Source organism: Alligator mississippiensis, chromosome 3 (assembly GCF_030867095.1).
Source record: "Alligator mississippiensis isolate rAllMis1 chromosome 3, rAllMis1, whole genome shotgun sequence".
NCBI classification, from domain to species: Eukaryota; Metazoa; Chordata; order Crocodylia; family Alligatoridae; genus Alligator; species Alligator mississippiensis.
This window is the reverse complement of record NC_081826.1, coordinates 72,605,081-72,632,539: the sequence shown is the minus strand read 5'-3', so window position 1 is coordinate 72,632,539 and position 27,459 is coordinate 72,605,081. Positions and strand designations below refer to the sequence as shown.

General features: G+C 41.5%; 1 protein-coding gene across 1 annotated transcript in view; it reads left to right on the top strand.

Annotated features, from left to right (window-relative positions):
- The window catches only part of RP1 (RP1 axonemal microtubule associated), a 354,720-nt gene that overhangs the window by 232,915 nt on the left and 94,346 nt on the right, over window positions 1-27,459 (top strand). Inside the window, exons 34-38 of the mRNA XM_059724092.1 lie at window positions 3,950-4,169; window positions 6,461-6,615; window positions 9,880-10,093; window positions 11,649-11,839; window positions 16,281-16,491. Of these exons, the coding sequence (XP_059580075.1) occupies window positions 3,950-4,169; window positions 6,461-6,615; window positions 9,880-10,093; window positions 11,649-11,839; window positions 16,281-16,491 (991 nt within the window). The remainder of the gene's footprint in view (window positions 1-3,949; window positions 4,170-6,460; window positions 6,616-9,879; window positions 10,094-11,648; window positions 11,840-16,280; window positions 16,492-27,459) is intronic.

Here is a 27,459-nt window from a genome sequence, read left to right as displayed (position 1 = left end):
CCATGAACTGAGGAAGAGGTCACGTACTTTGCTACATATTATTTGATCACCTCTTTGAAGGGCTTTTTACATTAATTTGAAACTAACAGGGATCAGAGGGTGAAAAGTTAATTATTGCATCAAAGGTAGGAGACTAGATAAATGATAGATTTATCATATTAAATTGATATGATAACAGTGTACAGGTAGGGTGATGGACTGAAAGACTTGAATAGAAGAGGGACCAAATTAAAGCAAAAATGTTAAAGGAGAGATGTATCTAGTATATTTAATTGAAATTGTCCAATATAGTGTAATTGAGTAGATTAGGGGGAAGTCTGGTTACAGAGGTTTACTTGTTAGATGTTACAGTCTTAGCATTCCATGAAATCATGGCTGTAAGAAATGAAGGTGAAAAGTTTTAAAGCAATTGATGCTTTGAACTATGGTGAAATATTTTATGAATTTAACTCCTTGTGTAGTACATCTTCAGTATATACTCTCTGCTTGTTTTCTGCAAGCAATGCAATGAATACCTTTAAAATTATCATTAGACATTTAAAATGTAAGAGTAGACAAATCTAGAGATGTACAGGCCCAGACTGAATAAGGCAAAATGTGTGTGAGAGAGACACTCCAACACACTAAGTAAAAAGAGAAATATTTGATTGCTTTAATATTGTATTTCTAAACAAAGGTAGAGTAAGTAATCCCTGGAATATACGACTCATATAGATGGAATCCAGATTCCATTTCTAAGAAGAAAAGCCTGCAGGCAATAACCTTACAAATAGGTTATCTGGCACTGAAACAGAAGATCTAATGACTAGGGACCTACTTAATTCACGGTTTCACAGATTTTGTGGAAACCACATCATTCAGGATTGTCCATAAAATCCACAAACTCAATGAAAAACAGCTTAATAAAAATAAAATGCTGGCTCCCCAGGGGGAGTCAGTGGTCCTTGCTGCCAGTCAGTGGTCCTTTGTGCTGCCCCACCAGCCAGCGCCTTCCAGGCCCGGGCCTGGAAGGCGCTGGCTGGTGGGGCAGCACAAAGGGCAGTATACAAAATGGTGGCTTCCCCCTCATCCCTCCTTCCCCTGCTAGGGCCTCTCTACCAATGTGTAGGTGGGGTGGCACAAAGGGCAGCCAGCAATCAAGATGGTGGCCGCCCTGTTGTCCCTTCTCCCTGAGGGGCAGGGCCTCTCTTCCAATCAGTGCCATGGGGCATGGCCACTGCTAAATGCCCATGAAATCAGTTCTGCATGCCACAAACAGGATGTGAAAAATCCTTTTGGCCATGAAAAATCCTTTGTTTTGACATGATTTAAGTAGGTCCCTTCTAATTACATCATTGCTTCTGAAGAAAGCCACAGTTTAGGCATGTGAAAGAACAGTGCATTTCCCTCTTGATGCATTGGAAAAGTTTCAATCAGTGTTAGTAAGAGATGAATATATACTTTTAAGAGAATTTGTGGCAGGGCACCTTTAGTGCCTGCCACTTTAAGGGCAGAAAACAGGCAGCAGCCAGGTGCCTAATAAAGGCAGCCATTTTGGACCCAGGGATATAAACCAGGCTGAAGTCTGCTGCAGAAGGAAGGAGGTAACATCAGACTTAGAGGCTTCTCCGGCCATAGTCAGGAGGTAAGGTCAGGGGCTATGGGGTGGAGGTGACCCCTTTGTCCTGAGTAAGACGTAAAACTGCTGGGGAAGGGTGCTTTGGTGGGGTTCCCAGTGGCATGGGAGCATCCAAGAAATGCCAGGCCAGTTACCTCCCTGGTGAAAGGTGGATTGGGGTGCCTTATAATCTCAGCCCCACATCCCTGGTGGTGTTCTAATGAGCAGGGGGAGGCCAGGGCTCATTAAGGAACCCTGAAGCAGAGCTCAGGTCGGAGGAGGGACCTGGAGCCATGCCCTGGTGGCAGGGAAAGCCTGGAGGCAATGAGTAGTGAGACCCTGAGAGTGAGGGGCAACGATTAGAGCACCCCCAGGAGTGTGGGCAAGTGAGGAGGCCCAGTGGAGGCATAGTGGCATGGCGAGGGGCAGGAGAGAAATAGGCCTATAGTTGTAGAATCCCTCAGTCAACGCTCAGGTGAGGGTAGCAGGAGAAACCCAACAGACTGCACTGGGGCTGACCGAGGCTAAGCCTGAAGTCGGGTGAGGCCGGGCAGGATGAAAGAGGCTAGGTAAGAGCCAGCAGACTAAGTGGGACCCTGGTGAGAGATGGGTGGTATATGAGTGGCCCTCTGGGGCTGTAGAAAAGAGCTACAACTGTGCACTCAGTTTGCTCTGACCGTATGCCGGAGAAGTAACACCAAAGTAACATCTGTGAGGCATGGGACCCATGGAGGGGAAGTTGGAGCAGGTATTAGGCCCTTGACAGCAGGGTGAGTAATGGATCGCCTCCTGCCTTAGTAAAAACTCTCATATTTTTCCATCAAGGCATGGCAGAAAAGTGAAGTGGGCAGTTACCCCAGGAGCAGGGCGGCCAGTGGAGACCTGATGTGGAGGCTACCCTGTTACAGAATTAGATTGTTTAGTGCACTAAACATAGTATTTCAAATGAGAGCCTTTGCAATCCTTTACAAACTTTAAAAACGCTTGCAAAAAATCATTGTCTATGAAAAGGAGACCGTGCCCCATTGTGTGTACAAAGACATTCTGAAGCACAGTAGAACCAATTTAATTCCTCTGGACAGGACTAGGAAAGAGTATGGCTGAACTTTAAAGGGAAACATAAACCTTCTCTTCACTTTATGTACAGAGGATGGGCTTATGCCTTCTTGAGCAATGCATAGGGGTAAACAGGGGCACATCAGAATAAAAAAGGAGGACAAGTGCCAGCTGCAAAATTGGGATTCAAAAGTTAAGAGCACCACTGCGCTTTAGGGCCATGGACAGTACTTGTGCAATTCTGTGGACTGTGGAGATGCTTTCTTACCACTGCCTCTCTAGGTTGAACTTTCTCCTACCTTCTGAGGCTTAGGATGGAGGTGGAACTGGCCCATTACCCTCTTCTGATTCTAGTCTCATTTTAAGATTGTGAAACTGAAAAAGACCTTTTCCATCATCCAGTTCAGTACCTTGCTATTGAAAGTAATCTCCCCAAAGAATTCCTTCCATAAACTGGTCAAGCTTTCATAAACCAATAGGCTGGATTGTCATAGGTGTCATGTCTTTAACTGACAGTTTTGTTTAAATATGCAAAGTACTCCACTATCTCTTAGCTTAAAATTAATTAGTAAAGGGTCCAATCCTTAACTCTGCTTTTTACCTAACTTGAAACCCCCATTATTTCTTGCTGTCGACTGATAAATCTTCCCTTCTTTGGATGGCATCACTGCTGGTTATATAGGCTGCTTTGCTTGATAATTCTTATGAATGTTTCTTTTTCTATCCATTCCATTAGTTATCACATTTCTGGTCCCACTTCCTTCCCTCTAGAAGAGGTGCAGAAAAGAGAGGAAGACAATGAGTTCCCTCTTGCTCTAAGATGCCAAAGAGGCTATAAGAACTTCCAACTCTTGTCCTCAGGCCATAAGGAAAAGTAGAAAGTTACAAGGATGCATGTCATGGTAAATGTTGCCATGTCTAACATTAGGGTCCCAAACCCACTGATTGTAATAATACTTCAAGTATTCCTTTCCTTCATGTCCTTACATACCTCCCATATGTAGGTTTTACTGTCTGAATTTTAATTAATTTAGTCTCACTGCACACTAGTGGAAAACGTGTCAACTCTATTTTACAGATCATAGGACTGAACAAGCAGACTAAGCTGTTAAGTCTAAGGTCAGACTGGAATCTATGGCAAGGCCAGGAATAGTTTCCCTTATTTCCTGTACTTTAACCACAAAATCATCCTTCCTTTGTGTTACCATTTATTTAATGCACCCGGTGCTGGTTGGAAAAGTCTCCATTAATGAAACAGTTTTGATAGTCTACTCTTCTTCATGGTATTTATTGTAGGTTGAAACTGGAGATGTGGGAGATGTGTACAAGATTCGGGTCACCTGTGATGATTTGCCAGGCTTTGAGGGCTGGCATTTAAAGTCCTTTCACATGGACGAGCTACATACGAAACAAGAAGTGAACTTTGACTGTAGCTGTTGGCTGTCTCTTAACAGAGGAGACAAGGAGCTGGTGAAAGAATTCCCTGCAGTGAATGAGGACCAGAAACCTTTACCAGGTAAAAATAGCAAGAAGATATGAACAATGTGAACCATCCTTTGAAAAAAAATCAATGTAGCAATATCATAATTTATGACTTTCTCTGTATTAGTTATCTACAGCAGCTCCCCAGCAATTCTGTTCATATGTGCCCTGAAAAAGTGCTGCGCATTTTAAAACTTCTCTGAGTTTAATGACAAATTGGATTTAATATTTGTTAAATCTTGTGCATAAGTCCAAGTGTGCAAAATTGAGAAACATAATTACACTTAATAAATGATAAGGCACATAATTCAAGGCTATGGAAGTCATTTTTTGGTAGATTTAGTATTGAATTCTTTATTTTATCATAGATAGCTTGAGTTACTGAAGTGGATATCAGGAATAGTCCTTATCATGCAATAAAGTTGTCCTTTATTTCCAAGGGCATTTTTGTAATGTGCTAAGGGCTGTATTATCAAAGGGCTTCCAAAAATGCACCTAGACAATGAATGCATATAAAACCCCATACTTGCTCATGAAAAGTGACAGTAAAACATGCAAGTGCCTCCATGGTCTAGGATAGTTTTTGAAAACTGAATGTTCTAATGCAATTTGCTGCTAAATATTTTTAATTGCTATTGATCCTAAAGGGGCACTACCCTGATTAATTGACATCTTATATGGGTAAATACTAACTAAATAGGAACATATGTTAAAAGCAATATTTGGAAATATTTTTACAGGTTTGTTCTGTTATATTAGGGCATCCATACATGTGGAGATGGCTTTTACTATATTAATAATCTCAGAAGAATGTCCAATCTGACAAGAGATTAGGTAGAAGGCAGGGTAGATCTGCACCATACTGAACAGCTTCATCAGAGAATTGAATTATAAAAGTATTATAAAGGCAGGAAATTTTGATGTTGACAATGAATCCATTGTGTGTGTGTGTGCGTGTGTGTGTGTATGTATGTGTGTGTGTGTGTGTGTGTATGTATATGTGTGTGTGTGTGTGTATGTATATGTGTGTGTGTGTGTGTATATATGTATGTGTATATACTAGCATACATGAAGATGCTATGCCGCATCCTATCCCCTCTGCTCTAATTTACATAATTTCATGATAAATTCTTCTTTGGCTGTTGCTGAATATTAAGACATTTTGCTTTTGACAGGAGAAACCTGAACTCTATTGAGTTTTAAACCTCCAGGCTCTGGCTCTCACACAACAAAAAAGAAATGAGTAGAACGTTACCAGCTATGGGACCACAGGCTGGATCCAGACATGCAGGCATGCGTGGTCTGTGCCACCACAAATCTCTTTGCAGCACCACAAACCGCACAGGTTGCACATTAAACAATGCCTTGTGCTGCTAATTTGCAGCACTGGAGCAAAATTTGCTACCATGATTTCCCAGTAGCAACCCCCCCTCCCCCCCCCCCCCCAAAAAAAAACAAAACCCAAAACCTAAAGCAAAACAAAACAAAACAAAATCCTGAGAAAAAGTGGTGCAAAACATAGCAAAGTGCTGTGCGCCAGGACAAACATGGAGAAAGGGGAGCAGGCAGCCCTGGGCTGTCTGCTTATCCATCTCCTTGTGCTGCAGAGCCCCTGCACTGAGGCACCCAGTGCCACAGCCAGCTGTTCTGCAGCTGGCTGTGGCTCAGCGTGCAATGAAGCAGGAGCTCCACACATTGAGACATGTGGAGACAGAGGAGCAGTCAGCCCAGGGCTGTCTCCTTCCCTGTCTTGAGGTACCCTGCACCCCAGCCAGAGGGGGAGCAGCTGGCTGGGGTGCAGGGTGCCTCAGCGTGGGAGCTGCACAGCACACAGAGGGCTGCCTGCTCCCCCATCTCCATGTGCCACTCCCCAGCTGGCTGGGGCACAGGGTGTCTCAGCATGGGGGCTTCCTGCCAGCTAGCCCCATGCTGAGGCACCTTGGGCCCCAGCCAGCGCTGCCCCCCCCCCCCCCCCCCCCCCCCCGTTTCAAATGAAGCAGTGTGACAATGTGTCCCACTGCAGACTGGGTGAGCAGGGGCATGCACTGCAGCACAAAGTAGTGCCACTAATTTGTGCAGCTACTATTTGTGCTGCTGCAAACGTATGCCCTGGCTTGTGTGGATGCAACCACACGGGCCCAATCTACCTATGAGTGGAGCTAATGGAAAGACTCCTATGATTTCAGTGGCAGGTTAAAGGGTTGGGGTGGCTGTTTCTTTAATCATTTTACAATATATTTTTAAATGGTGGTGTTTTTCTCTCAATCTTATGTTTTTAATTCAATCTGCTTTGTTTAAACACTATTATTTTCTCTTTTTTTATAGTCCATAAGTATGTTGTCTCTGTACACATTGGTGACCACTGGGGAGCAGAATCTTTTGCAAATGTTTATATCACTGTCTATGGTAAAAGAGGAGACACAGGTGTGAGGAAACTTCAAACATCTTTGGTAAAAGGAGAAAAATTTCAAAGGAGAAAGGTAAAAAGTACAATAATGTTAAGTTTTCTTGCATAGTATTTTTTTTCTGATTATCTTCTAATGCATTTTGACTGAAAATAGTCACCAGCTCTTGATTCATTCTGAGAACAAAATTTACTTTACAGATTTTCACAGCTGTTAAACAAAATTATTCTTTTCCGCTTAGGTGTTCTACAGGTGATGATCGGGGTTTCATCTGTGTATGTAAAGGAGCTTATCAGTGTCAGAGTGCTTGTGATCACACCTCTCAACTTGTTATAGCCCAAATGTGGGTTCCAGTGTGTGACACAGACCTAAAATTAATGACAGAAAAATTACTTATGCAGGAAGCTCAACAGTGGAAATGCATTGCTTTAATCTAAATAGTTGTTTCTATACCCCCTGTTTCTTTATTTCTGATATTAATAATTGTCAACAACAAAAGATATTTTACTTAAAGCAGAAAATGCCTTTGAAAAATTTAAACATGGAGAGTGAATAATAAAGACTGCTTTTTCAGCTTCTGTGTTTGAGATTCTTCCGAGGGAAGTTTACTGAAAGTTTGGTTACGAACAGTGATTGCCTATTTTACTTTCTTCATTCGTAAAGTAGAGTCTGATTTGTGCAAAGTGGTTTCATTTAACAATTACATCGACATTGAAAAGAATGAAACTAGCACTTCATTATTTTAGAAAATGCTTTTTTTAAAATTTCCAGATCTGTCTATCATCCTTTTATTATTGGTTATTTGCAAAGCCCAAACAGCACTATGCCATGTTTAGATTCAAGCACAGATCTTTCTAAATAACTTGTAACTGAGAAAGAGCTGCTAAATTCTACTTGCAATCTGACTGTCCAGTATTAAATGTTTAAACAGTAGATAGATATTTTTATTTCCCTAAAGCATTTTTAACATCACCAAAGATAAATTGCTTTGCATTTTTAAAATAGAATTTAAATAGCATTGAAGGTATGAGGCATTGTGGTAACCCCATAGGAGTGCTTCACAGAATTATTTGTTAATATGCCCTTTTAATGTGCCTTTTATTTATTAAGTAATTATATTTATTAAGATCTTCAAATGCATAACAAAAGTAGGCTGTTATATTACCTGAGGCTCCACTCACTTGTAGAAACTCCACTCACTTATAGCTTAAATCAGTGTTTGAGAGGCTGCAAACTTTTTATAGTGCTAATCCAAACTCATAGGCCATTGCTCAGCACCCTGAGGGCCTTTTGACTTTGTTTAGGCCAGTGGCCCCATCCTTTTTGGCGGACATATCACAAATTTGCCCCATACCCTCTGAGTGCTGCACTTGATCCCCTTCCGCTGTCTGATCTGCTGTTTAACTTTCTGCTCGTCCCCCAACTCCTTCTCGTGCTCCTGTTCCAATCTGCTACTCTGCTTTCTGCTTCCTGCCCTGTGCGCTTCCTAGCCAATCTTCTGATATTCTTGCCACACACTAAGGCTGCCCATGCTGCAGGTTGACCACTCTGGGCTTAGGCAGTGCATAAACTGGTAAGAGCCCTAAAAAATGAGCAGGACTGTAGCCTGGCATTGAATCATCATGTACCCATCTCCTCACTATCCATGTTTTCTTAACCTTTTTCTCTGTTCTTTACTTTCCTTCTTTACTCATCTCCATCATCTCTGCATTATTCTCTGTTCTCTTCCACTTCCCCTTTCTGCTCCCTATTCTCCTTTTTAGCTGTTCATGCATCTCTTAGGCTACATGTAAACTGGTTTAAGTGATCAAAAACTGGTTTAAACCTGTAACAGAACAGATGTTCAGTGCACATAAACTGGTTTGAAAATGGCTGAAACCAGTTTGAGTTAAACCTGGTTGAATGTAGTATTGGACTTAACTAATTTGGCTCAAACTGGTTTATGCAATGTCTGTCCCAACCCCCTGCAGGTTTAAGCTAAATCAGAGTCCCCCAGCATCCTGGCATGCTCTCTGGACTGGGTGGTGCTCTCTGCTCCACAGCAGGGATAGCTTCTCCCCTCTGCTTCCTGGCTGCAGCTCTGGAAGAGACTTGCAGGTGCAGCAATGTCTGCCTAGTTTCTTCCTGCTATCCTCCTGCTTTTCCCCTTCCCATCACTACCCTTTGCTAAGCAGGGATCCCTCATCCCCTCTGCCTTACACAGACACCTCAGCCTTAGCTAGCAGACCACGTGCTGGCTACGGTCTGTGCCGTGGCAGACCATGGTGTGGGCACAGGGCTTTTTGGAGCGAATCAAAGCTCAGCTGGTAATGTCCCCCCATTCCTTCTTTGTTTAAGAAGAGTTTAATGAGAGAGGCTGTTTGTTTTCTGATGGGGTGATAAATACTGATAACAGAACAGAGCTGATAAATGCTCTGTTATTATTCAAGGAGGGGGGGAGGGGGTGGGGACCCTGTCCTAATCATGCCAGGTTCTGGTCACGCCCTCCTCAGCTCAGTTTTGTGCAAGAGAAGGGAGAACTGCTCTAGCACCCCCAGCTTCCACCCTGAGCCAATGCAGGCATGTGCCTGAATTTCTGGGATGTCTGTGCAGTTACAAAGTGATTCAGCCTAGCCAGGTTATATTAACCTGCAAAGATTGAATCAATTCAGGCTCAGGCTTTTTGAGCATCTGTCCCTAGCCTTAGTCTATACTCCCTTCTTCCACTTGCTCTTTTTTAATCTTTTTTTCCCTACCTGCTTCTCATTTTACAAGACAAAACAAGACAAAACATTTTATACAAGACAAAAGACAAGATTCTCTGTTTACTCACAGCGAATTCAGGAATTTAGCAAGCTGGGCTATTAATAAACATAATTTGTCCAGACCTTCATTTGGGCTCGTATTAATGCATGTTTGTATAGTAAATCCTGGAAATCAGGTGTTTTCTGTGACTTCATCATAACTAACATATACCTTTAGTACGCAGAAAGCTGAGGAGAGTGTGTTTTTTAACATAATTTGGAATGACTAATGTTCCAAATGGGCCAAAGATCAAATAAGCTTGCGGTCATTCTTAAGAATAGGCCTGAGCTGCAGTGCCTAGAAATCCAACCAGGATCAGAACTTTGTTACAGACAGAAAGGAGATTTTGTTTTAAACCTCTACAGGTATAAACTATGAAAAGCTCAATTCGTGTTCTAGATGCAGGTCCATGTTTCCCCTGAAGTTTAGCCAGATCCAGGGCCAGGCTTTTGGTTAAAGCTCCTCTGTATTTAGTGCATTTTGCATGTTGTACCTGTTCTTTAAACAGGAAGCACTCTATTCTTGTTGCTTTACTGTTTTTTTTTTTCTTTGTAGGTGGATTCATTTTTAGTCGAGGCTGTTTCTCTGAGTGATTTGCAAAAGGTAGTTCTAGGACATGATGGAGAAGGTTATGGGGCTGGTATGTACCTTAAGATGATAACAATCCAGGAATCACAGGACTCTGAAGAAGAATGGATCTTCCCATGTTGGAATTGGCTTGATACTCACCTAGGAATATGCAACAATGTTTGTGAGATTAGAGCAATTGGTAGGTTCTTTTGCAACAGAACTGAAGTTGCTGCACCTTGCTTTATTTATATTTGAATTTGGCTATAGATTTCTAACTTTGGCACATTGCCATTAATGACTGAATGAGGGGATTAGGATGTGAGAAGTGCATCTCATGGGGATAAGTGTCTATGGGTGCCTAGACACATGCTCAGGAGTGGGGAGGGGCCATTTTAATTAGAGAATTTCCCTGACAGCCGCTTTAATTAATACAGCTCACCATCATGTGTATTAAGTCTCCCACATCTTAAAATGGCCATGGGGCACTTTAACTAAAGCTCATTTAGTTAAAGTACCCCATGGCCATTTTAAAATGTGTGGCAGGGCGGGGAGCAGGCACTTAATGCACATGACAGTAAGGCGGTGCTGGAGCATTCTAATTAGAATATGGAACAGACTTGATTAATTGAGTTTTCTCTGATGCATTCTAATTAGAATATGAACCAGCATGTCTATAGGCAGCCTGTGATTTTTAGTTTTCTGCTCCATTAGAAGCTGGTTACAAATCCAGAGGAAAGTCCTTATGTGCAAGCATCAGTTCTCACCACAAAGCTGTTCTACAGTTCAGAGGAACTTATTCTCTGTTCAGTTGCTGCCTATTGTTGCAGAAATATTCCAAGTTAAAATCAGGGTGCATTTGACAAAAAGGCATTGGGAAGTGTCAACTGCATCATCTATGGGCAGTCCTTCACCTTTCACTTCCAAAAAGTATAATATTAATTCAACCATTTAAAAATAAAACGAAAAAAATTGTGAGCACACCTTCTATCCCATAAAAATCATTCTAAACAAATAATTGCACTCATGTAAATGTACCTTACAAGTAAGATCTGGAAGTTAAAAGCTGACTCTTAGAAATGGGTCTGTGACAAAAATATATACATTTCCCTTAGTTGTTTTATTCATCATATGAATTATTTGCACAGGACTGTTTAAGTAGATTGCAAAAGTAAAGGGACAAAAAGCGCAGTTTGTCCTAAATTTACTCAGGGGTATTTTAACATTCCTTTATGAAGAACTGTCTGATGTGTGTCTCAAACATGCTTCACTATATCACAAGTTCACCTGTCAATATTATACTGTTTATTCTTTGATACGGTCCACTAATAAAGGGATTGCATTTATGGTATGTATTTTGTACCAGGTATCACTATCATTGGAAATGTTGCCTTTTTGAAATGTAAAATCGGTTTTTAGTGACATGCATCATTTCTGAAAGAATAGTTAATTAGAGTTATGAAGGAAGCTGTATATTCTTTAAAAATTACTTCTGAAAAGGATGGTAAAAACAACTTTTATCAAGAAAATATCTATGAGTCTAAAGTTTAAAATGTGAAAGAACATTAAGGCAATTACATTCTTGGAAACAAAAATGCAATAAAGGTATTGTGTTATTCTTAGTTAACTGTTGCCATAGATACAAAATAACCTGCAAATATAGCTTTGTTTGTATACTGTGAAACCTATGGTCCTAGCATGCTATGTCTTTCTCTCATGCTGTTTTCTTTCTGATTTCTCTTTGATTATTTTTAAAGGTAAAAGATTGATTTCTAGTTCTAAACTGCCTCAAACCAACATGCAGTCCTCAGGTCTGTGGATAATGGACATCGTTGGATCTGATTTGAACATTGAAATGGATCCAATATGTCTTTCTTTCATCTTTTATGGAGACCTAAATCACAGAGAGCTGGCACTTCAGATTACAGGAAAAGAAACCCAAATCAAAGTAGTTCAAACTTCCTCTTTTAACAGAAAACCTCTAAGAATTGTGTAATCTTAATTCCTATAGAAATATTTTATTTTAACTAATTTGCATTGTGATATCCAGATCTTTTTGAGAGACTTGGAACACTTTTTCATTTGTGTCTGGAAGGTTTTTACATGCATATTGGTGGTAAACAAATCCTTTGAGTTTCAAGGGTAGTGTGTTTGATCTGCTGATCTATGTGATTGTGCATGCCAGGCTATAGACACAGATTCCTGTGTTTGTATAATAAATCCTGGAAAACAGATCATGTTGGAGGACTTCAGAGAACATGATTCTTCCTAACTCATAATCCATAGTAAATAAAGTCAGGGGTAGCAACAGATTTCTGGAGATCAAAAGATTTGATAAAGAGCCTTTTGTTACTTTGTTCATCCTGTACCTCATCATTTATTAAGCTGTGTCTGCAAACTTCCTGCCAGGCAACAATGTCTTAAAAGTTTTGTGTTGCCTTGTGCTACTGTCTTCTGAACCAGAGGAAGTGAAGCCATGTCTGTGTAATGCAACATGGTGCTAATTAGCACAGGGTACAAGCTAATTGTCATTGTTACTCAGAAGTGCTAACTAACCTACCTGAAGTGCCATGTGAGCACAGCTACCCTGCTTCTGGTTCAGAAAGCAGTCTGCCAAGAATAATGTAGTTTGAAAGCATTGCTGCCTGGTAAGCGTAGACATGCCTAATTCTTCCTTCCAGCAATCTAATTCCCTCCTTTCATTCTTTGTTCACAGCTAGTCCAGCCTCTTGCTTAATGCCCCTGTCTCTAGTCCTTCATTTTTTCTTTTTCTTTTCCTCAATTTATTTTCTTCCCATCACTGCCCCCCATTTTCCTTCTATCATCCAGCTGCTTCACTTTTATATTCTGTCTGTCACCTTTCCTTCTCCACAGCAAGTTAAATGCCAACAAACATTTGAGACCCATATATATCCAGTAGTGATCCTACTACTTATCCTACATGCACCCTTCCTTTTTTGGAATTATAACTCCTTCCTGGTGTTGGTGCTGTTGGCTCTGGATTTAGGACCCAGAGGCCTTGTTCTGGGGGTCGGGGAATCTGAGGACCCACCCTCAGACCGACCACAACCTTGACATTCAATAATAGGCAAATTTATTGATACAGAATGTTAACAGAAAAGAAAAAATACATACAATCAAGCAATTCTATATATCTACCAAATTCTAGGGCTGTCATCAGAGTCAAAGTACATCTGGACAGGACACAGTCTTCACTCTGAGGCTGTCTCTTAGGTGTCAGATGTCAACATATTGGCAGTCTGGAGGTAGGATGCTGAGGCTCAAACCCCTCCCCCTTCAGTGGGGTGCATGAGATGGGCTGCTGGCATGCCCTCTGTCCAGGGTAGTCTTGGGGACTCTTCCCAGGGGACAGGGATAGGAATGGAGAGGGAGGGAGAGATGAGACAAAGGGAGGGACCCTTTGTTACTCTCAAATCTCTGCTTTTGTAGTCTCGTTCCCTCTTGATGAGTCTTGATCCGTGACTGTCTCTGGTTGGTTGTCTCTGTGTGGTCACACATACATGTAGCCTTCTGGGCCTTCTCCTAATTTGGTCTGTTCCCCCAAAACTGGATCTGAGCCGCCCCCCACCCTGAGACCTTGTTAGCTGGTGCCACTTATCTCATGTTATGTAACAGTATGGTATATGCTCCCAGTTCCAAGGTTGTTTCCTCGACTATTTGTTTGTGTTGCGTTAGACAGCCTGTCTGCCTTGAAGGCTATATGGAACTCTGTGTGCAAGACCCAAGCTCTTTAGAAATCAATTGCCCCCAGCTGCCCATCCTGAATCATTATATATATAATGATTGTATATAATGGGGGGAATTGGCTTATATCTATATAGATATAAGCCAGTTCCCCCCAAACAAGTCTTTAAATACCATTTATAAGTCAACAGGTGCAGTCCCTAGGCCTGTAACACTTTTTGACACTGCTCTCTGTTCTGCACATACTACAGTTGCAACAGGGAAAGGAAAAATAATTAAAATTAGCACTGAACAAGCAGATTTAGACTTGTAGTTCCTCCTAACATCTGTGAAGGAGAGAAAGGAGCATCCACTAGTGTCACAATCCAGAGAGTAACAAAGATTTAATTTAAAAAAAAACAGATTTTTCTTTCTTGACTGTAGCCTTTTAATATACCTGAGTGGTAGGATTTTTCTTTTCTGTTTTTTGTGTGTGTGTGTTTTATTTTTGTTTTTTGCACCCAAGCTGCCTACCTCTATAACCATGTTTGAGGGAATATTTACATTTTATTCTGCAGAAGACAGATTCAAGTGAATATTACTCATAGAGTCCTTTAACATATCACTTAGATCAAATTGCATCTGTACAGTATGACAAGTTGAAGTACCTTTCTGATGGCTTATCAACCAGGGAATAAATGCTGCTAAGCTGGTGGTCTACCAACAGGTGCCTTTGATATTCAGAAATATTTAGCTTGTTGAAGTGATGAGCGTGTTTGCCATCTTTTGTTCAGAATACATGAAGGAATAATCAAATTCCATTTTGCTTCGAGTTAGCTGAAATAATAGAAGCTGTGGGACGAGACTGTAGTTCTCATGGAAAAATAAGAGGAGTTTTCATGAAACAGATTACAAATTCATATATTAGAGCAGTGATTCCCAGCCTTTTTAGACTCAAGACACCCCTCAGAAAAATAGCAGTTCTTAGCTTTCGTTCATTTTTTGACTACAGAAAGATAAAAACCTCCCTCCTCCCCCCCTGCCTCCCAAGTTCTTATCTTGCAGAGAACTCAGGAAGACCACAACAGGTCAGAATGGTTTTTGACACTGTGGGTTCCTGTTTGAAATCTTTGGTTTTATCTTGTGAATCATGTGTAGGTGTTTGCATACTTAACAGTGCTAACACTGGCACCCCATGGCACTGGCTGAAAATCACTGGATTAGAACATTGATTAGTGGAGCTGCACATGTCAAAAGCATTCAAGACTAGAAAACTTGAGAAGCACTAGTGACAATGAGTCTGGCAGGAATCCAGAAAAAGGAGAACTATTTCAGGGCACAGGATTGGTTAGAAAGCAGACTTGAATTTGTGAGCAAAATGTTACCTCCTGCTGTGCTCAAGTAACACGGTTTGTGTACATCCTTTGTGAATAAACATGATTGCAGTGAAGAAATATTCAACTATTATTCACTAGCAAAAACAATCCAGCTTGACCCCAAACAGTGATCAGTTCCTTGGCCAAGGGTCAACAATATATTCTGAATACAAAGGTTGCACCTAGCACCACATTGAAGGAGCTGCCCTTTATGTGGAGGAGGGATCTAATTTGGGTAACATAGTAAATCAGTGGTTCTTAAACTGTGATAAGTGGCTATTTGCAGAGAGTAATGGTCAACTAGCATATGATACTCTTCTTGGCTGTCCCCTTTCTCCCAAGTGCTTCTACCAGCAACAGTAGAGCTGTGACACCTATATAAAGAAGATGGAAAAAAGGAGGGGCAAGTTTGGCTGTCTTCCCTAGGGCCTTCTGCTACATAAAAACAGATACAAAGCAGTAGTAGATAGCACAAAGTAGTCAGGAAACATGTTTGGGAAACATGCCTAGCTGGGCTGATTGTGCAAGAAGGGAGGCAGAGAGAGAATGTGAAGGAAATAGATGAAAAGCAGATATTTAAAAGAGCAATGAAATGGTCCCTGCCTAGCCCCGAAGGAAAAATAATTAATTCCTTAAATACAGATAAAAAATCATGACCTCTTCCCTATATTACTTAGCTGCATAATGTTATGTGTAACTGGGATGCTATGCAATCACCAATAGAAACAGAAGTGATCTGCTCCAACATGAATGCAAGGGGAACTCACCGAAGGACAATCTGTTTCAAACTGTGATGCAGACTGTGGCAAAAGTCTGAGTGCATTAATACATTGCCTTCATTCTGTATTCTCCTTAAAACTTAAGTTATTTTACCTAACATTTACAATTACCAGCAACATTTGTTTGTGTTGTACAGTGGAGGAAACATTTTTTTGCACAGTTAAGGGTTTACAATTTGGACTTTTATACAATGAAAAGCTAAATGATTTTTCTGTTATCAGGTTTGAGATGAACTGATTGGTGTGTTTCTGATCAATAACATGTTTGCAAGTAGTGCACAGCATCACTGGGTATTGCTGGGTCTAATTTTGTTCTGTATACAATTTTCCCCAGTGACCCTCATGAAAAAGTCACCAATTCTCTGTTAATCAATCCTCTAGAGAGTCTTTTAGCTCATTCAGTTAGCAAATCAATTTTGTATTGTGTAAAAGAGAAAAGGTAACTATTATAAAACTGCCATGATCTTTATTTCTTATGTGCATCTGGCAACAAATTAGACCCGGGACTGCTAGAATAATGATGTATTTGACTTCTCTTTTCCTCACATAGGATGAACTAGCAGGCATTGGCTCAGTCTACAAGGTTCGAGTAACTGATCCACAAACCAAGTTAAATCAACCTTGGCACTTAGACTTACTGCATATGAAGCACACAGGCACTGACCAGGAGATGTGGTTAGCCTTTGACTACTGGTTCAAGCCTAATGAAGACAGTTGTGTAGAACTGCCAGCTCTCTACGCAGATCAAGATCCTTTGCCTGGTAATCTAAGCCATTTTTTATTCACTGAGATGCAGGCACGTTGAATATATGAGTTCATCTTATGTTGACTGCAGTACATGTTATGTGCAGTTTTCCAAGAATGTCTTAAGAACGTAATCTCAAAGGTGTAGATGTAGATGTTTAGGGATAGCAAAAGCAGGATGCTTGCCTGGGCATCCATTCCAACCTTTTGAGACTGGGGCGGGGAGGACCTCTGATGGTAATATTTTTTCCTCTAGAATGGAAATCAGCTCACTTAAGTCAATCCTCTAGCAAACTTTACAACCATTGATACTGAATCAAATATGCCTCATTCATTGAAGTTTTTAATTTCTTTCATATTTTGTCAGTTGACAACAGTGAGTTGCATTATTAAAATTGTAGGTTTATTGATCTGAAGAATATAGCAAGTCATGGAGGAAACAACTGCATAAACTCAGATCCAGGGCAGACACAAAATAGCTGTTAGAGGTGTTATGTACTATCCAGTTTTACAATAATCTTTCTATTAAAATAGAAACATTATATATGATCAAATAACTTATTCAGTTGATTATGAATGGTAAAATCACAAAGTCTGCCTATACGTGTGCTTTGGGGTCAGATGGTGTGTTTTAGTTAGATTGTGTGGCAGGGCACTGTTGGTGCCTGCCACTTCAAGGGCTGGAGCAGGCAGCAGCCAGCTGCTTGAGTATGGTGGCCATTTTGAGACCCAGGATATATATAGGGTGAAGCAGCAGTTTGCTGCTGGTAGCTGTGAGAGACATCAGCCGGCAAACATGAGGCTCAGGAACAGCTTGGAGGTTTATGGGCTGGGGCTATGGGGATGGAGGAGGCTCCTGGTCCTGGGCATGACCTAAAACTGCACCCTGCCAGGGATGGGTGGCCTGGTGGGGCTGTTTGTGGTGGGACAGCCCCCAGGAAATGCCAGGCCAGTTATCACCCCGATGAAAGGTGGGTCAGGGCACCTTAATAGCCCCAGCCCCTACAACTGGGTGGGTAACCCTGTAGTAAGGGCCAAGAAGGCAGACCCATGTAAAAGAGTGTGGGCTAGTTGCTCAGAAGCCTGACTTGAGGCACCCTTGAGTGGTTAATGCTGAGGCCAGGACCAGGAGGGTCCAAAGGGTCAGGGGCCTACCGTGAGGGACACTCAGAACTGAGGGCCTGGGGTTTCAACAATCCTTGGAGGTGAAGCCAGAACCTGTGTGGCCAAAGGTCTCTGGGGGCCACACCCAAGAGGGGGAAGAGTGCAGGGTGCTAGGTAGGCCAGAATGAGGGTGAAGTAGGCCGCCTGATTAGGAGGTATCTAGTTTGGGTCCAGACTGCAGGGTTATGGGGCCCAGTGTGAGGCCAGAGACGTTAAGAACTTAGATGCTATCTGTGAGGCATGGGCTGCGGTGTAGGGAAGGCTCGGAGCCGCATTGGGGCAGGAAATGGGCAGCCTCCTATGTAATTAACACCATAATTACGTATGATCAAGGCATGGCAAGTGAGAGAGGCAGGCATTTAACCCAGAAACAGGTGAGCGGGCCAACTTCTAACTGGCCCAGGGAAGACCTGTTACAGAGTGACTCCTGGAAAGCTATTCTAATTAAAACGCCTCACTACCACATGTAAACTGCCATGTGCATTAAGCCCTTGCGGATTTAAAAATGGCCACAGGACACTTTATCTAAGCCTCATGCAACAAGGTTTAGATAAAGTGCCTCAGTGGCCATTTCTAAACCTGCAGGGGCTTATTATATATATGATAATGAGGCCATGCTGGTGCATTCTAATTAGAACATGGAGCAGACTTCTGCTCTGCCAGATTATAGTTAGAACCTGAACCAGTATGTGTATAGGCAGCCAACAACTCAATAGAAGCCAGTAAATGGTTTTAAAAAAAGCTGTTCTGGTTATTTGCCTTAGTGTTTTATTGATGGTGATGAGAAATGTATAGTACAGCAACTATTATTCCAGCAAAAAACTATCTACTTGTACAAATACAGTTTTTCCACAAACAGTAAAACCACGAGTGAAATTATTTACCATATTTACTTAAATATGACATAACTATGACTATATGAGGATTCCCCAATCATTAGATTCTATTAGAGGTGCACAAATACATTGACCCGATATCGGATCGGCACTGATATAAAGAAATTTACTATATCAGAAATTGGTCATATCAGGCTGATAATTTGGCCAATAAATGGCCCATGCATGTGCGCTGCTGGTGAAGAGCAGAGCCCAACAGCATGGAGAGCTGCATGCAGTTGGTAAGTCTAGTGTGGTGGAAGGGGAGAGGGGAGAGAAAGGGTGGGGGGCAGATCAAGGCCCCAGCAGTAAAGGACGGTGTGGGGCTGAGGCAAACACTGCCCAGCCAGGGAGGGATAGGCATGGGATAGAGCTGTGGCTTGTCCAGGGGGTGCAGGGGCAGGGGGCAGCTCCCACCACTGGTGGGAGCTGCTATTCCACTCATCAAGGAGCTGCTAGTCCAGCACTTGCCTGCTTATCCAGCAGCTCCCATTGCTGCTCCCATCACTTGTCCAGGAGGGCATGTGGGGGCGGGGGGGTGTATGGATCTGTGTGGGGTGGGAAGGGGCTACAATGAATTTGTGGCTGCAGCCCCCACCCCGTTCCCAGCACAGCCCCACCCCACCAAGAAGAGCTTGGTGCAGCCCATCCCATGCAGATCCGGGGTCACCTCCCCCCGGCATGCCTTCCTGGATGAGCAGCGGGAGCCACCGGATGAGCAGGTGAGTGCCAGACCAGTGGCTCCTGGATGAGTGGCGCGCAGCAGTGGGAGCCAACCACACCCTTATTGTGCCCCCTGGATGAGCTTCGGCTCTTTCCCATGCCCACCCCACCCCAGTTGGGCAGTGCTTGCCCCAGCCCCACTCCTCCCTCACCATGGGGGCCTTGATGTGCGCTCCCAGCCCCTTCCCTCCCCACTCCTCTTCCACCACATGAGACTTACCAGCTGGAGGCAAGTCTCCACACTGCCAGGCTGGGTATCGGTAATCAGATTGGTATCAGCTGATATGCCTCCTTAAAAATTGGCTATTTTTAAAATTGGCCCCAAAAATCTATGGAAAATGTATAAATTTATTATAATTTTCCAGGCATAAAATACAATTATTGCAGGTTTGCTTTGAATTTGTCCTCCTTCCACTGCTACAGCAGAGAAAATAAATCTGGAGGGTCATGTGCCCTCCCCCTTGCCCTCTGCCCCCCCCCCATCTGCTTCTTCCTGAATCTCCTTGCCCCCATCCTTAATGTCAGACCCTACTCTCCCTGAACTAAGGAAGTGAGGGGCAAATATGAAAGCACAGACTTTGAAGTAAACACATAAGCAAATTACTGTGGATACTTATAGGCTTAGTTCATTCGGAACTGATGTATGATTTTTTTAAATTGCTGCAAGTTTTAGCAGAGGTGCTCCATAAAAACACTTTTAAGCTGCATTTTTGCATTTACTTGTATAAAACACGAACTATGATATGAGGTCACAGTTGGTGTTCTGTGTCCAGTTTTGGGCCCCATACTACAGAAAGGATATGGACAAGTTGGAGACAGTCCAGCAGAAGTCAACAAAAATGGTGAGGGGGCTGGGCCATATGCTGTATGAGAAGAGGCTGAGGGAACTGGTCTTAGTTAGTCTGGAGAAAAGAAGACTGAGAGAGGATAGCAGCCTTTACCTACTTGAAGGATGGTTACAAAGAGGATGAATTCAGGTAGACTGTTCTCAGTGGTGGAGGATGGAAGAACAAGGAGCAGTGGTCTCAAGTTGCAGCAAGGAATGTTTAGGTTAGATATTAGGAAGAAAAACTTTCTCACTAGGAGGGTTGTAAAACACTGGAACAGGCTACTCACAGAGGTTGTGGAATCTCCATCCTTGGCAGTTTTTAAGAAGCGGGTGGACAAAGCCTTGGCTGGGATGATCTAGTTGGGGATGGTCCTTCCTGCTTTGAACAGGGGGTTGGACCTCCTGAGATCATGTGCAACCCTAATTTCATATGATTCTATGTATGATATTAGTTAAAAGATAAAAACCTCATGATATACAATAGCCCAACAATTCTCAGTATGTGTGTGTACTCCAGATAATCCCCACAAAGGATCCATGTAGTAATTTGCTCCTCACTCATGATTGGAACTGGGTGTTTTTTGTCATGAAACCTGGGATCCTCCAAAAATGTATGTGCAGATGAGGTGCAGGAAAACCTAGTCTGACTCCATCATATATCATATTCAGTATTTTTGTCTAATATAGGCCATATGTTTTATAGTTATGCTCAGTGTTGGCTGCATTTAATGAACTTTGTAGCTGGTTTCCATTACTGAGCATGTGTTGCTTTCAGCACCAGTTTAATGATAGACAATGTATTTAATTAGGTTTCTTTGTATCAGAACATAAGGAGCTTTTTTCCCAGGCTGACTGGCAAAGAAATTCTTGTCTTATATTTGAGTAAATACAGATGATATGTGATATTTCAGTTATGACCTGATGATTTTTACTTTGTTGCTTACTGAAAACCTCATATTTAGTCATTTAAAGAAATACTTCCCATCTATTCAGTTTTGTAGAATAAAAAAGATCAATATAGGTAGGTAGGTTGTGTATTGAAAGTACTAGTGACAGTCAAAAGCTTATTGGCTAACCAGAAAAAAAAAATGATGGTCAGTATTTCTGTGAATCCCTTTTCTGTTCACCAAAAAAAATATTGTTGTTTTGAGGATGAGCCAGGGTCAAAATAACAGCAGAATTTAATAAATGCACATGTATATCATCAGCATACATCGAAAGCAGAGCTCACAACTGGGTGCTCCAGGAATAAAACATGGACTGTACCACCAGCTTTAGTTTTTAGTTTTAAAGCCAATCAGAATTAAGCAATCCTGAAAAATAGTTGATCAGTTCTTTTTACATTGTAAGTAGCAGGGGTATATATCCATGCTAGGTAGAAGACTGGAGTAACTCTGGAATTTATCAAATATGAGAATTTTTGGTGCCAAATTTGGGTGGTTTTCTCCATTTTTTATCAAAATTTAAAAACGTGTTGAATTTTATTAAAATTTCAGAAATCTAAACTTTTGATCACACATCTATATAGGCCCAGTTTAGAACAAAGTTTAGAACAAAATCAAACTCTTGAATATGGAAAATACCAAAACCAAATTTGCTAATATACTAGTTGAGAACCACAGAGATGTCTGCAAATGTAGAATAGAACCATTCTTCTCTGTTTGCTGAGAATACATTTTAAAAAAATAGATCTTTTCTTTGCTATTTTTTTTTTCCACAGAAGACTGGTTTTTAAATAGTTTCCTAAAAAGTAGTCACTGATATGAATGTGTCCTTGTTAGGAAATTCACATAAAGCTACACCTTTCAAAGACTTCATAAACCCAGATCCAAAGCAGATATAAAGTCCTAAGTCCTGCAAGCACTTCTTCTGATTTCTAACTTTAACAGTTCCTATGACCTCATGTGTTCTAGAACCAGGGGTGATGTTATTTGTATTATATGTGTGTATGTGCTTCACATGTCATTTTTATGAGCTGGAAACTGTCATTTCTGTTCCACGTTTTCTGCTTCTTGTCCACAATACTAGTTCTGCCTAACATTTTTTAATTGCCAGCTTTCCTTTGAATTACAGATTGCTTACTGATGACAAAGATGCTCTGCAGTTACATTTGATTGTGCTCATTAGTGCCCTGAAAGAGACAGCAAGACATGGAGATGCCTTTAATAAATCCCTTGGTAGCACAAGCTCAAATAGAGTAAAACACTTTTGAAAAAACGAAATCACTGCTCTCCCCAGGAATATCAAGAGACGTATTCAAATATCTTTTGATAACAAAGTCAAAAAACCCGAAAATATATAACTACTTTGACAAGTGATTCTGATTGCCTAGTTATAATGTTGACCATATCAGTATCATCATATCTATTCTAAACTTTGGTTTTTATTCTGATCTGGGCAGTGGAAAAAATTATAAACATCCTTCTTTAGCTCTCTTTGTTTCCTAACCTATCTCCCCAAAAGAACAAGGAGATGTACACTTTCTGTTCACATCTACTGTCACCTCACCAATCACAGCAGGGCATGTTGGCTTCAGGTCTGTCTACCCTCTATGGTCTCAGCTTTCAATTCAGCTTGCCTGTTCTTTTTTTCTTCTTGATCTGAGGGTAGGGTCAGCAGTACAAAACAGGTAACATTTGGTGTGCAGAGCATAGGCCAAGAAGGCAAAGCAAAATTGGATTGGCTTTTCCCAAAAGCCAATTCTTACCCCTGCTTCCAATTTTAGAAATTTTTCTTCCTTCTTAGCATGGTGCCTCCTACTAACCATATCCAAATCACACACAAGGTATAAACAGCTGAGGTCAAATGAAAACCTGACATAGTTGGCTTCAGTAAAGTTATACAAAAAATAAATTTGTAACCAGGACATTATTTAGTGTTACTTTAGTAAATAATTGGCCTTTCTTTATAAGAAAGGAATCGTCTTATTTTTTTTCTTGGGGGCTGAGGAAGTAGGAGAAATAGGTTTAACTATTTGCAAGTTATAAGTTTTGAAAAGTATATGAGTTGTACGCACTCTGTGTAGGCCTTTTGGTTAGCTCAAAATGGTCAACTGTATAGTTACAAAGTACAAGAATAGCCCATTAGCAATGATTCAGGTCATCACTGGTGATGATATCACATTAAGATGGCTGAAACAATTGCCAAAACTGCATATGCTAAATTTAAAAAAGGATTCAGGTGCTATATAGAATATAAAAGATATAAAGACCAAATACATCTTTGATGTAATTCCATATCCATCTTCAAATCTAACTAAACATTGATTTTGTGTGCTAAAAATTCTGGGCCTATTCTGCTCAAGCTGTCTATCTACACTTGCATACACATGCTGAGATTAATTCATTAGACACACAAAACATGAGCTACTTTTCAGAGTTTTCAGTTACAGTTAACATTTTGCTGGTCTGCTTCTGACCTCCATGTTTCTTGATGAATGCAGTAGAAATTTGTGATCACATTTGAAAATATATGTCAGAGATTCTAAATCAGTTTACCTCTGGCTCTATGATCTGCTTACTCTTGGAGAAATAACTTTGTAGTATGGACATAAATTACTAAAGTAATCAATCACTGATAGCCAATACTGTATTTGCTTGTTAAATGGCTTCTAATAGCTGAACAGTGATCCTTTGCACAAATTAAATATCAGCTTTTTTGAATTTTAAAGCTTACTCAGTTTGCCAACATATGAGAAAAATCTGCCTAAGTATGAACTGAATGAGAGGTTTTAATAACTGTTGGGAAGATAAGAACAACATTCATCTTCATGAAAAACAAGCCCCCAAATCCTAAAAGAAATAATTTTTTCAGTTTATATATAATCAAAAATACTATTTGTCATGCCACCATTCTACCTGTTTTGTTAATCTCAGTGATACGTTTTTATGTAGCTGTATTATATACCATATGGTGTCAGTGGGTGTAATAAACAAAACACAAAGGGAAATAATCCCAGCCCCATAGACTTTGCTATATACAGTCTAAATCACAGCTGTCCAGCTTTAGCATGGCTACAGGCTGCAGGTATCATCGATGTGTGGCCAGCATGCTCCAGGGGCACTCCCAACAGGATTCCCCCCCCCCCCCATTGCATGGCTGACTAGTGACAAATGCCACCCTACTGGCAGCATGTGGACCCCTATCCCCTCCTGCTCTGGCTTTACAGCTGGCATGCAGATCCCTGGGCCCTTTTTCTGCTGCATGGCCTTGGGAGGGGCAGGTTCTGGGGCCCATGGGTCACATCTTACCTGCTTGCAGGTTGCATATGCTGGCTCCTTGTGGTCTGCATGCAGCCTGTGGTCCACCAGTTGGGCAGTCATGGTGAAGTCTTAGTTGCCTCATAGGACCTAATTAACCTCCCATGAAAGTCTATGGGGAAAACTACAGGCTGGTTAGTCTTACCTCTATCCTTGGGAAAACCTTTGGAAAAAATATTAAGGAGCACATTTGTGGGTGTCCAGCAGGAAAAATAATGCTGAAGGGCAACCAACATTGATTCATAGCAGGTAGATCTGGCCTAACTAACCTTGTTTCTTTTTACGACCTGGTCACAAAATGCTTAGATGCAGGAGTCGAGGTAGATGTCATTTATTTGGATTTTAAAAAGGCCTCCGATATGGTGTCTCATCCCATTCTTATAAATAAACTAAGTGGCTGTGACATAGATGGTTACACAGTCAGGTGGGTGGCAAATTGGCTTATGGGACACACCCAGAGAGTGGTGGTAGATGACTCAGTATCAACCAGGAAAGATGTGGGCAGTGGGGCCCCCAAGGTTCAGTCCTTGGGCAAGAGCTGTTCAATATCTTCATCAGTGACTTGGATGAGGGTGTGGAGAACTCTCTGTCCAAATTTGTGGACAACACCAAATTATGGGGCAAAGGAAACACACAGGTGGGCATGGAACAGATTCAGGCAGATTTGGACAGGATGGAAAAGTGGTCAGAACAGAACAGGATGCAGTTTAACAAAGATAAGTGCAAAGTGCTGCACCTCGGGAGATAGAATCACCAACATACATACAGATTGTGAGATGACCCTCTAAGTAGCACAGCGGCTGAAAAGGATCTTCGAGTCATTGATGACTCATGTTCATCTTCGAGTCTACTATGTGACGAAGTGATAGGTAAAACTAACCGCAATCTATCATGCATTAGCAGGTGCATCACAAACAAGTCTAAGGAGGTAATACTTCCCCTGTGTGTGACATTTGTAAGGCCACAGCTGGAGTACTGCATCCAGTTTTAGGTGCTGCATTTCAAGAAGGATGTGGATAACCTTGAGAGGGTCCAGAGGAGGGCTATTCGGGTGTTTAGGGGCCTGCAGGTAAGGCCCTACGAGGAGAGATTGAAGGACCTGGATCTCTTCAGCCTCTACAAGAGAAGGCTGATAGTTGATCTTGTGGCCATCTACAAATTAATCAGGGGTGGGGGGGGAGAGAGGGGAGGAAGAGTTGGCAGCAAGGAATAGGAGATACTCTGTTTACCATGGTGCCCCTTGGGGAAACTAGAAACAATGGCCACAACTGACAGAGAACAGATTTAGATTGGACATCAGGAAGAACTTCTTCATGGTAAGGGTTACCAGAATCTGGAATGGGCTTCCAAGGGAAGTGGTGCTTTCCTCTACCTTGGGGGTCTTTAAGAGGAGACCGGACAAGCACCTGGCTGGGGTCATCTGACCCCAATGGTCTTTCCTGCTCAGAGTATGGGGGTCAGGCTTGATGTTCTACTGAGGTCCGTTCTGACCCTAAAAATCTATGAAATCTATTAAATTTACTACCAGCATAAGCACCTGCACAGGTATGAAATTTACTGCACAGTAAAGCCAAATAGCATGAATTGCATGTGTAGACATACCCTGATTCAAAAAAACAGTTTAGATGCATGTATTTTAAATACATGAATAGGTGCTTTGACTGCAAGTGTTTTGAATTCAATAGAGCTACTCCTGTGACTAAAGTTAAGCAGTGCACAGGTACATTACTGATTCTGGATATAAGTGGTTAAGATAATGAATATCATTTAGATACATGACTATGTTTTGTTAGCTAAAATGGAGTCTATGGACTAAACCTATGGTGCCCAACCTTTTTGTCCCATGGGCCAGATGAACAGTGCAGGCCCAGTCCATGGGCCAGACTGGGCCCTGCACAGCCTCAGCCAGCCCCTGTACACCTAGTTCATGCCTTGTGGCAGCCCCACATGATGGGACTGGCCTGTGTTCTGGGATCAAGTCCTAGTGCCCCATAGTATCCTTACCCTTCCAAATCAGGCCCTGCGCAGCCCTGCCCTCCCAATCTAGTGTGCAGGGTCTTGCTGTTCCTGTCACTTCCCTGCAGCCAAGTCTTTGAACCTATGGAGAGCCCTGTGGACTGGATGACATGGCTCTGGTGACTGGATCTGGCCTATAGGCAGCAGTCTCAACACCTGTGGGCTAAACCCTTCTTGTCTTACACAAGTAGCCTTACTGTCTTCAGGGGGTGTACAAGGTGACAAGGTAAGCAGGATGAGATCTTAGGTGTATCATAATGGTACTGTACCTTTGAACCATGGAAACCTGCCTGCCAAGGCATATTTTTTTCCAGTAGCAGAGCAACTTGTTGCCAAAATACCACCTGGGAAGGGCATTTTCTTTACATTATTTTTCTTTAAATTATGAACCTGATTTTTCAGCTGGTGCAAATCAATGCCACTCTATTGACCTCAGTGGACTTGTGCTGATTTACATTGAGCTATAGGTCAGTCACCTTTAAATTGATGGCACACATTAAGACTCAAATCTAGAAAATCACTTAAGCCTTTTTCTGAACTTCAAGCCCGTGAATAATGCCATTGACTCCCAAGTGCTTTACTGGATCAAGGCCCAAACTGCTTGAAATAAATGAAGTGATGGGGGAAGTCCTTGAGTAAATTATGCCATGTTAAAATAAAAGTTCCTTTCAGACAGCCAGGCTTCTTCAGCTGTTATCATCACACAGTCAAAAGATGAAAAAAAAAAGATTTTTTAAATACAGAAATGTGTTATAACATGTAACATCTTTATTATCCTTGTGGATATATACAGCCCTTATTATTTGTTAAACTCTTTTAGATATTAATTTTTCAGTTGGGTATGCAAAATTGGACTTAAAAATCCCTTACTACAGTGATATCATCTTTTATATTTTAGAAGTATTAAAGAAAAAGCTTTATAAAATGTCACAATATTTTAATTCAGTCCTCTTGATTATACCACTCAATATGAATAGCTCCAGCTTGTGAAAGGAGTGATAGGAAAAGTTTAAAAATAAATATCTTGCAGAACACTATTTTCCCTCTTTTATCATCACCTACGCATGAAAATAAATGACAGCTTTAGCTTGTGGTAGCTTAATTTTTCTCAGTGTGTTT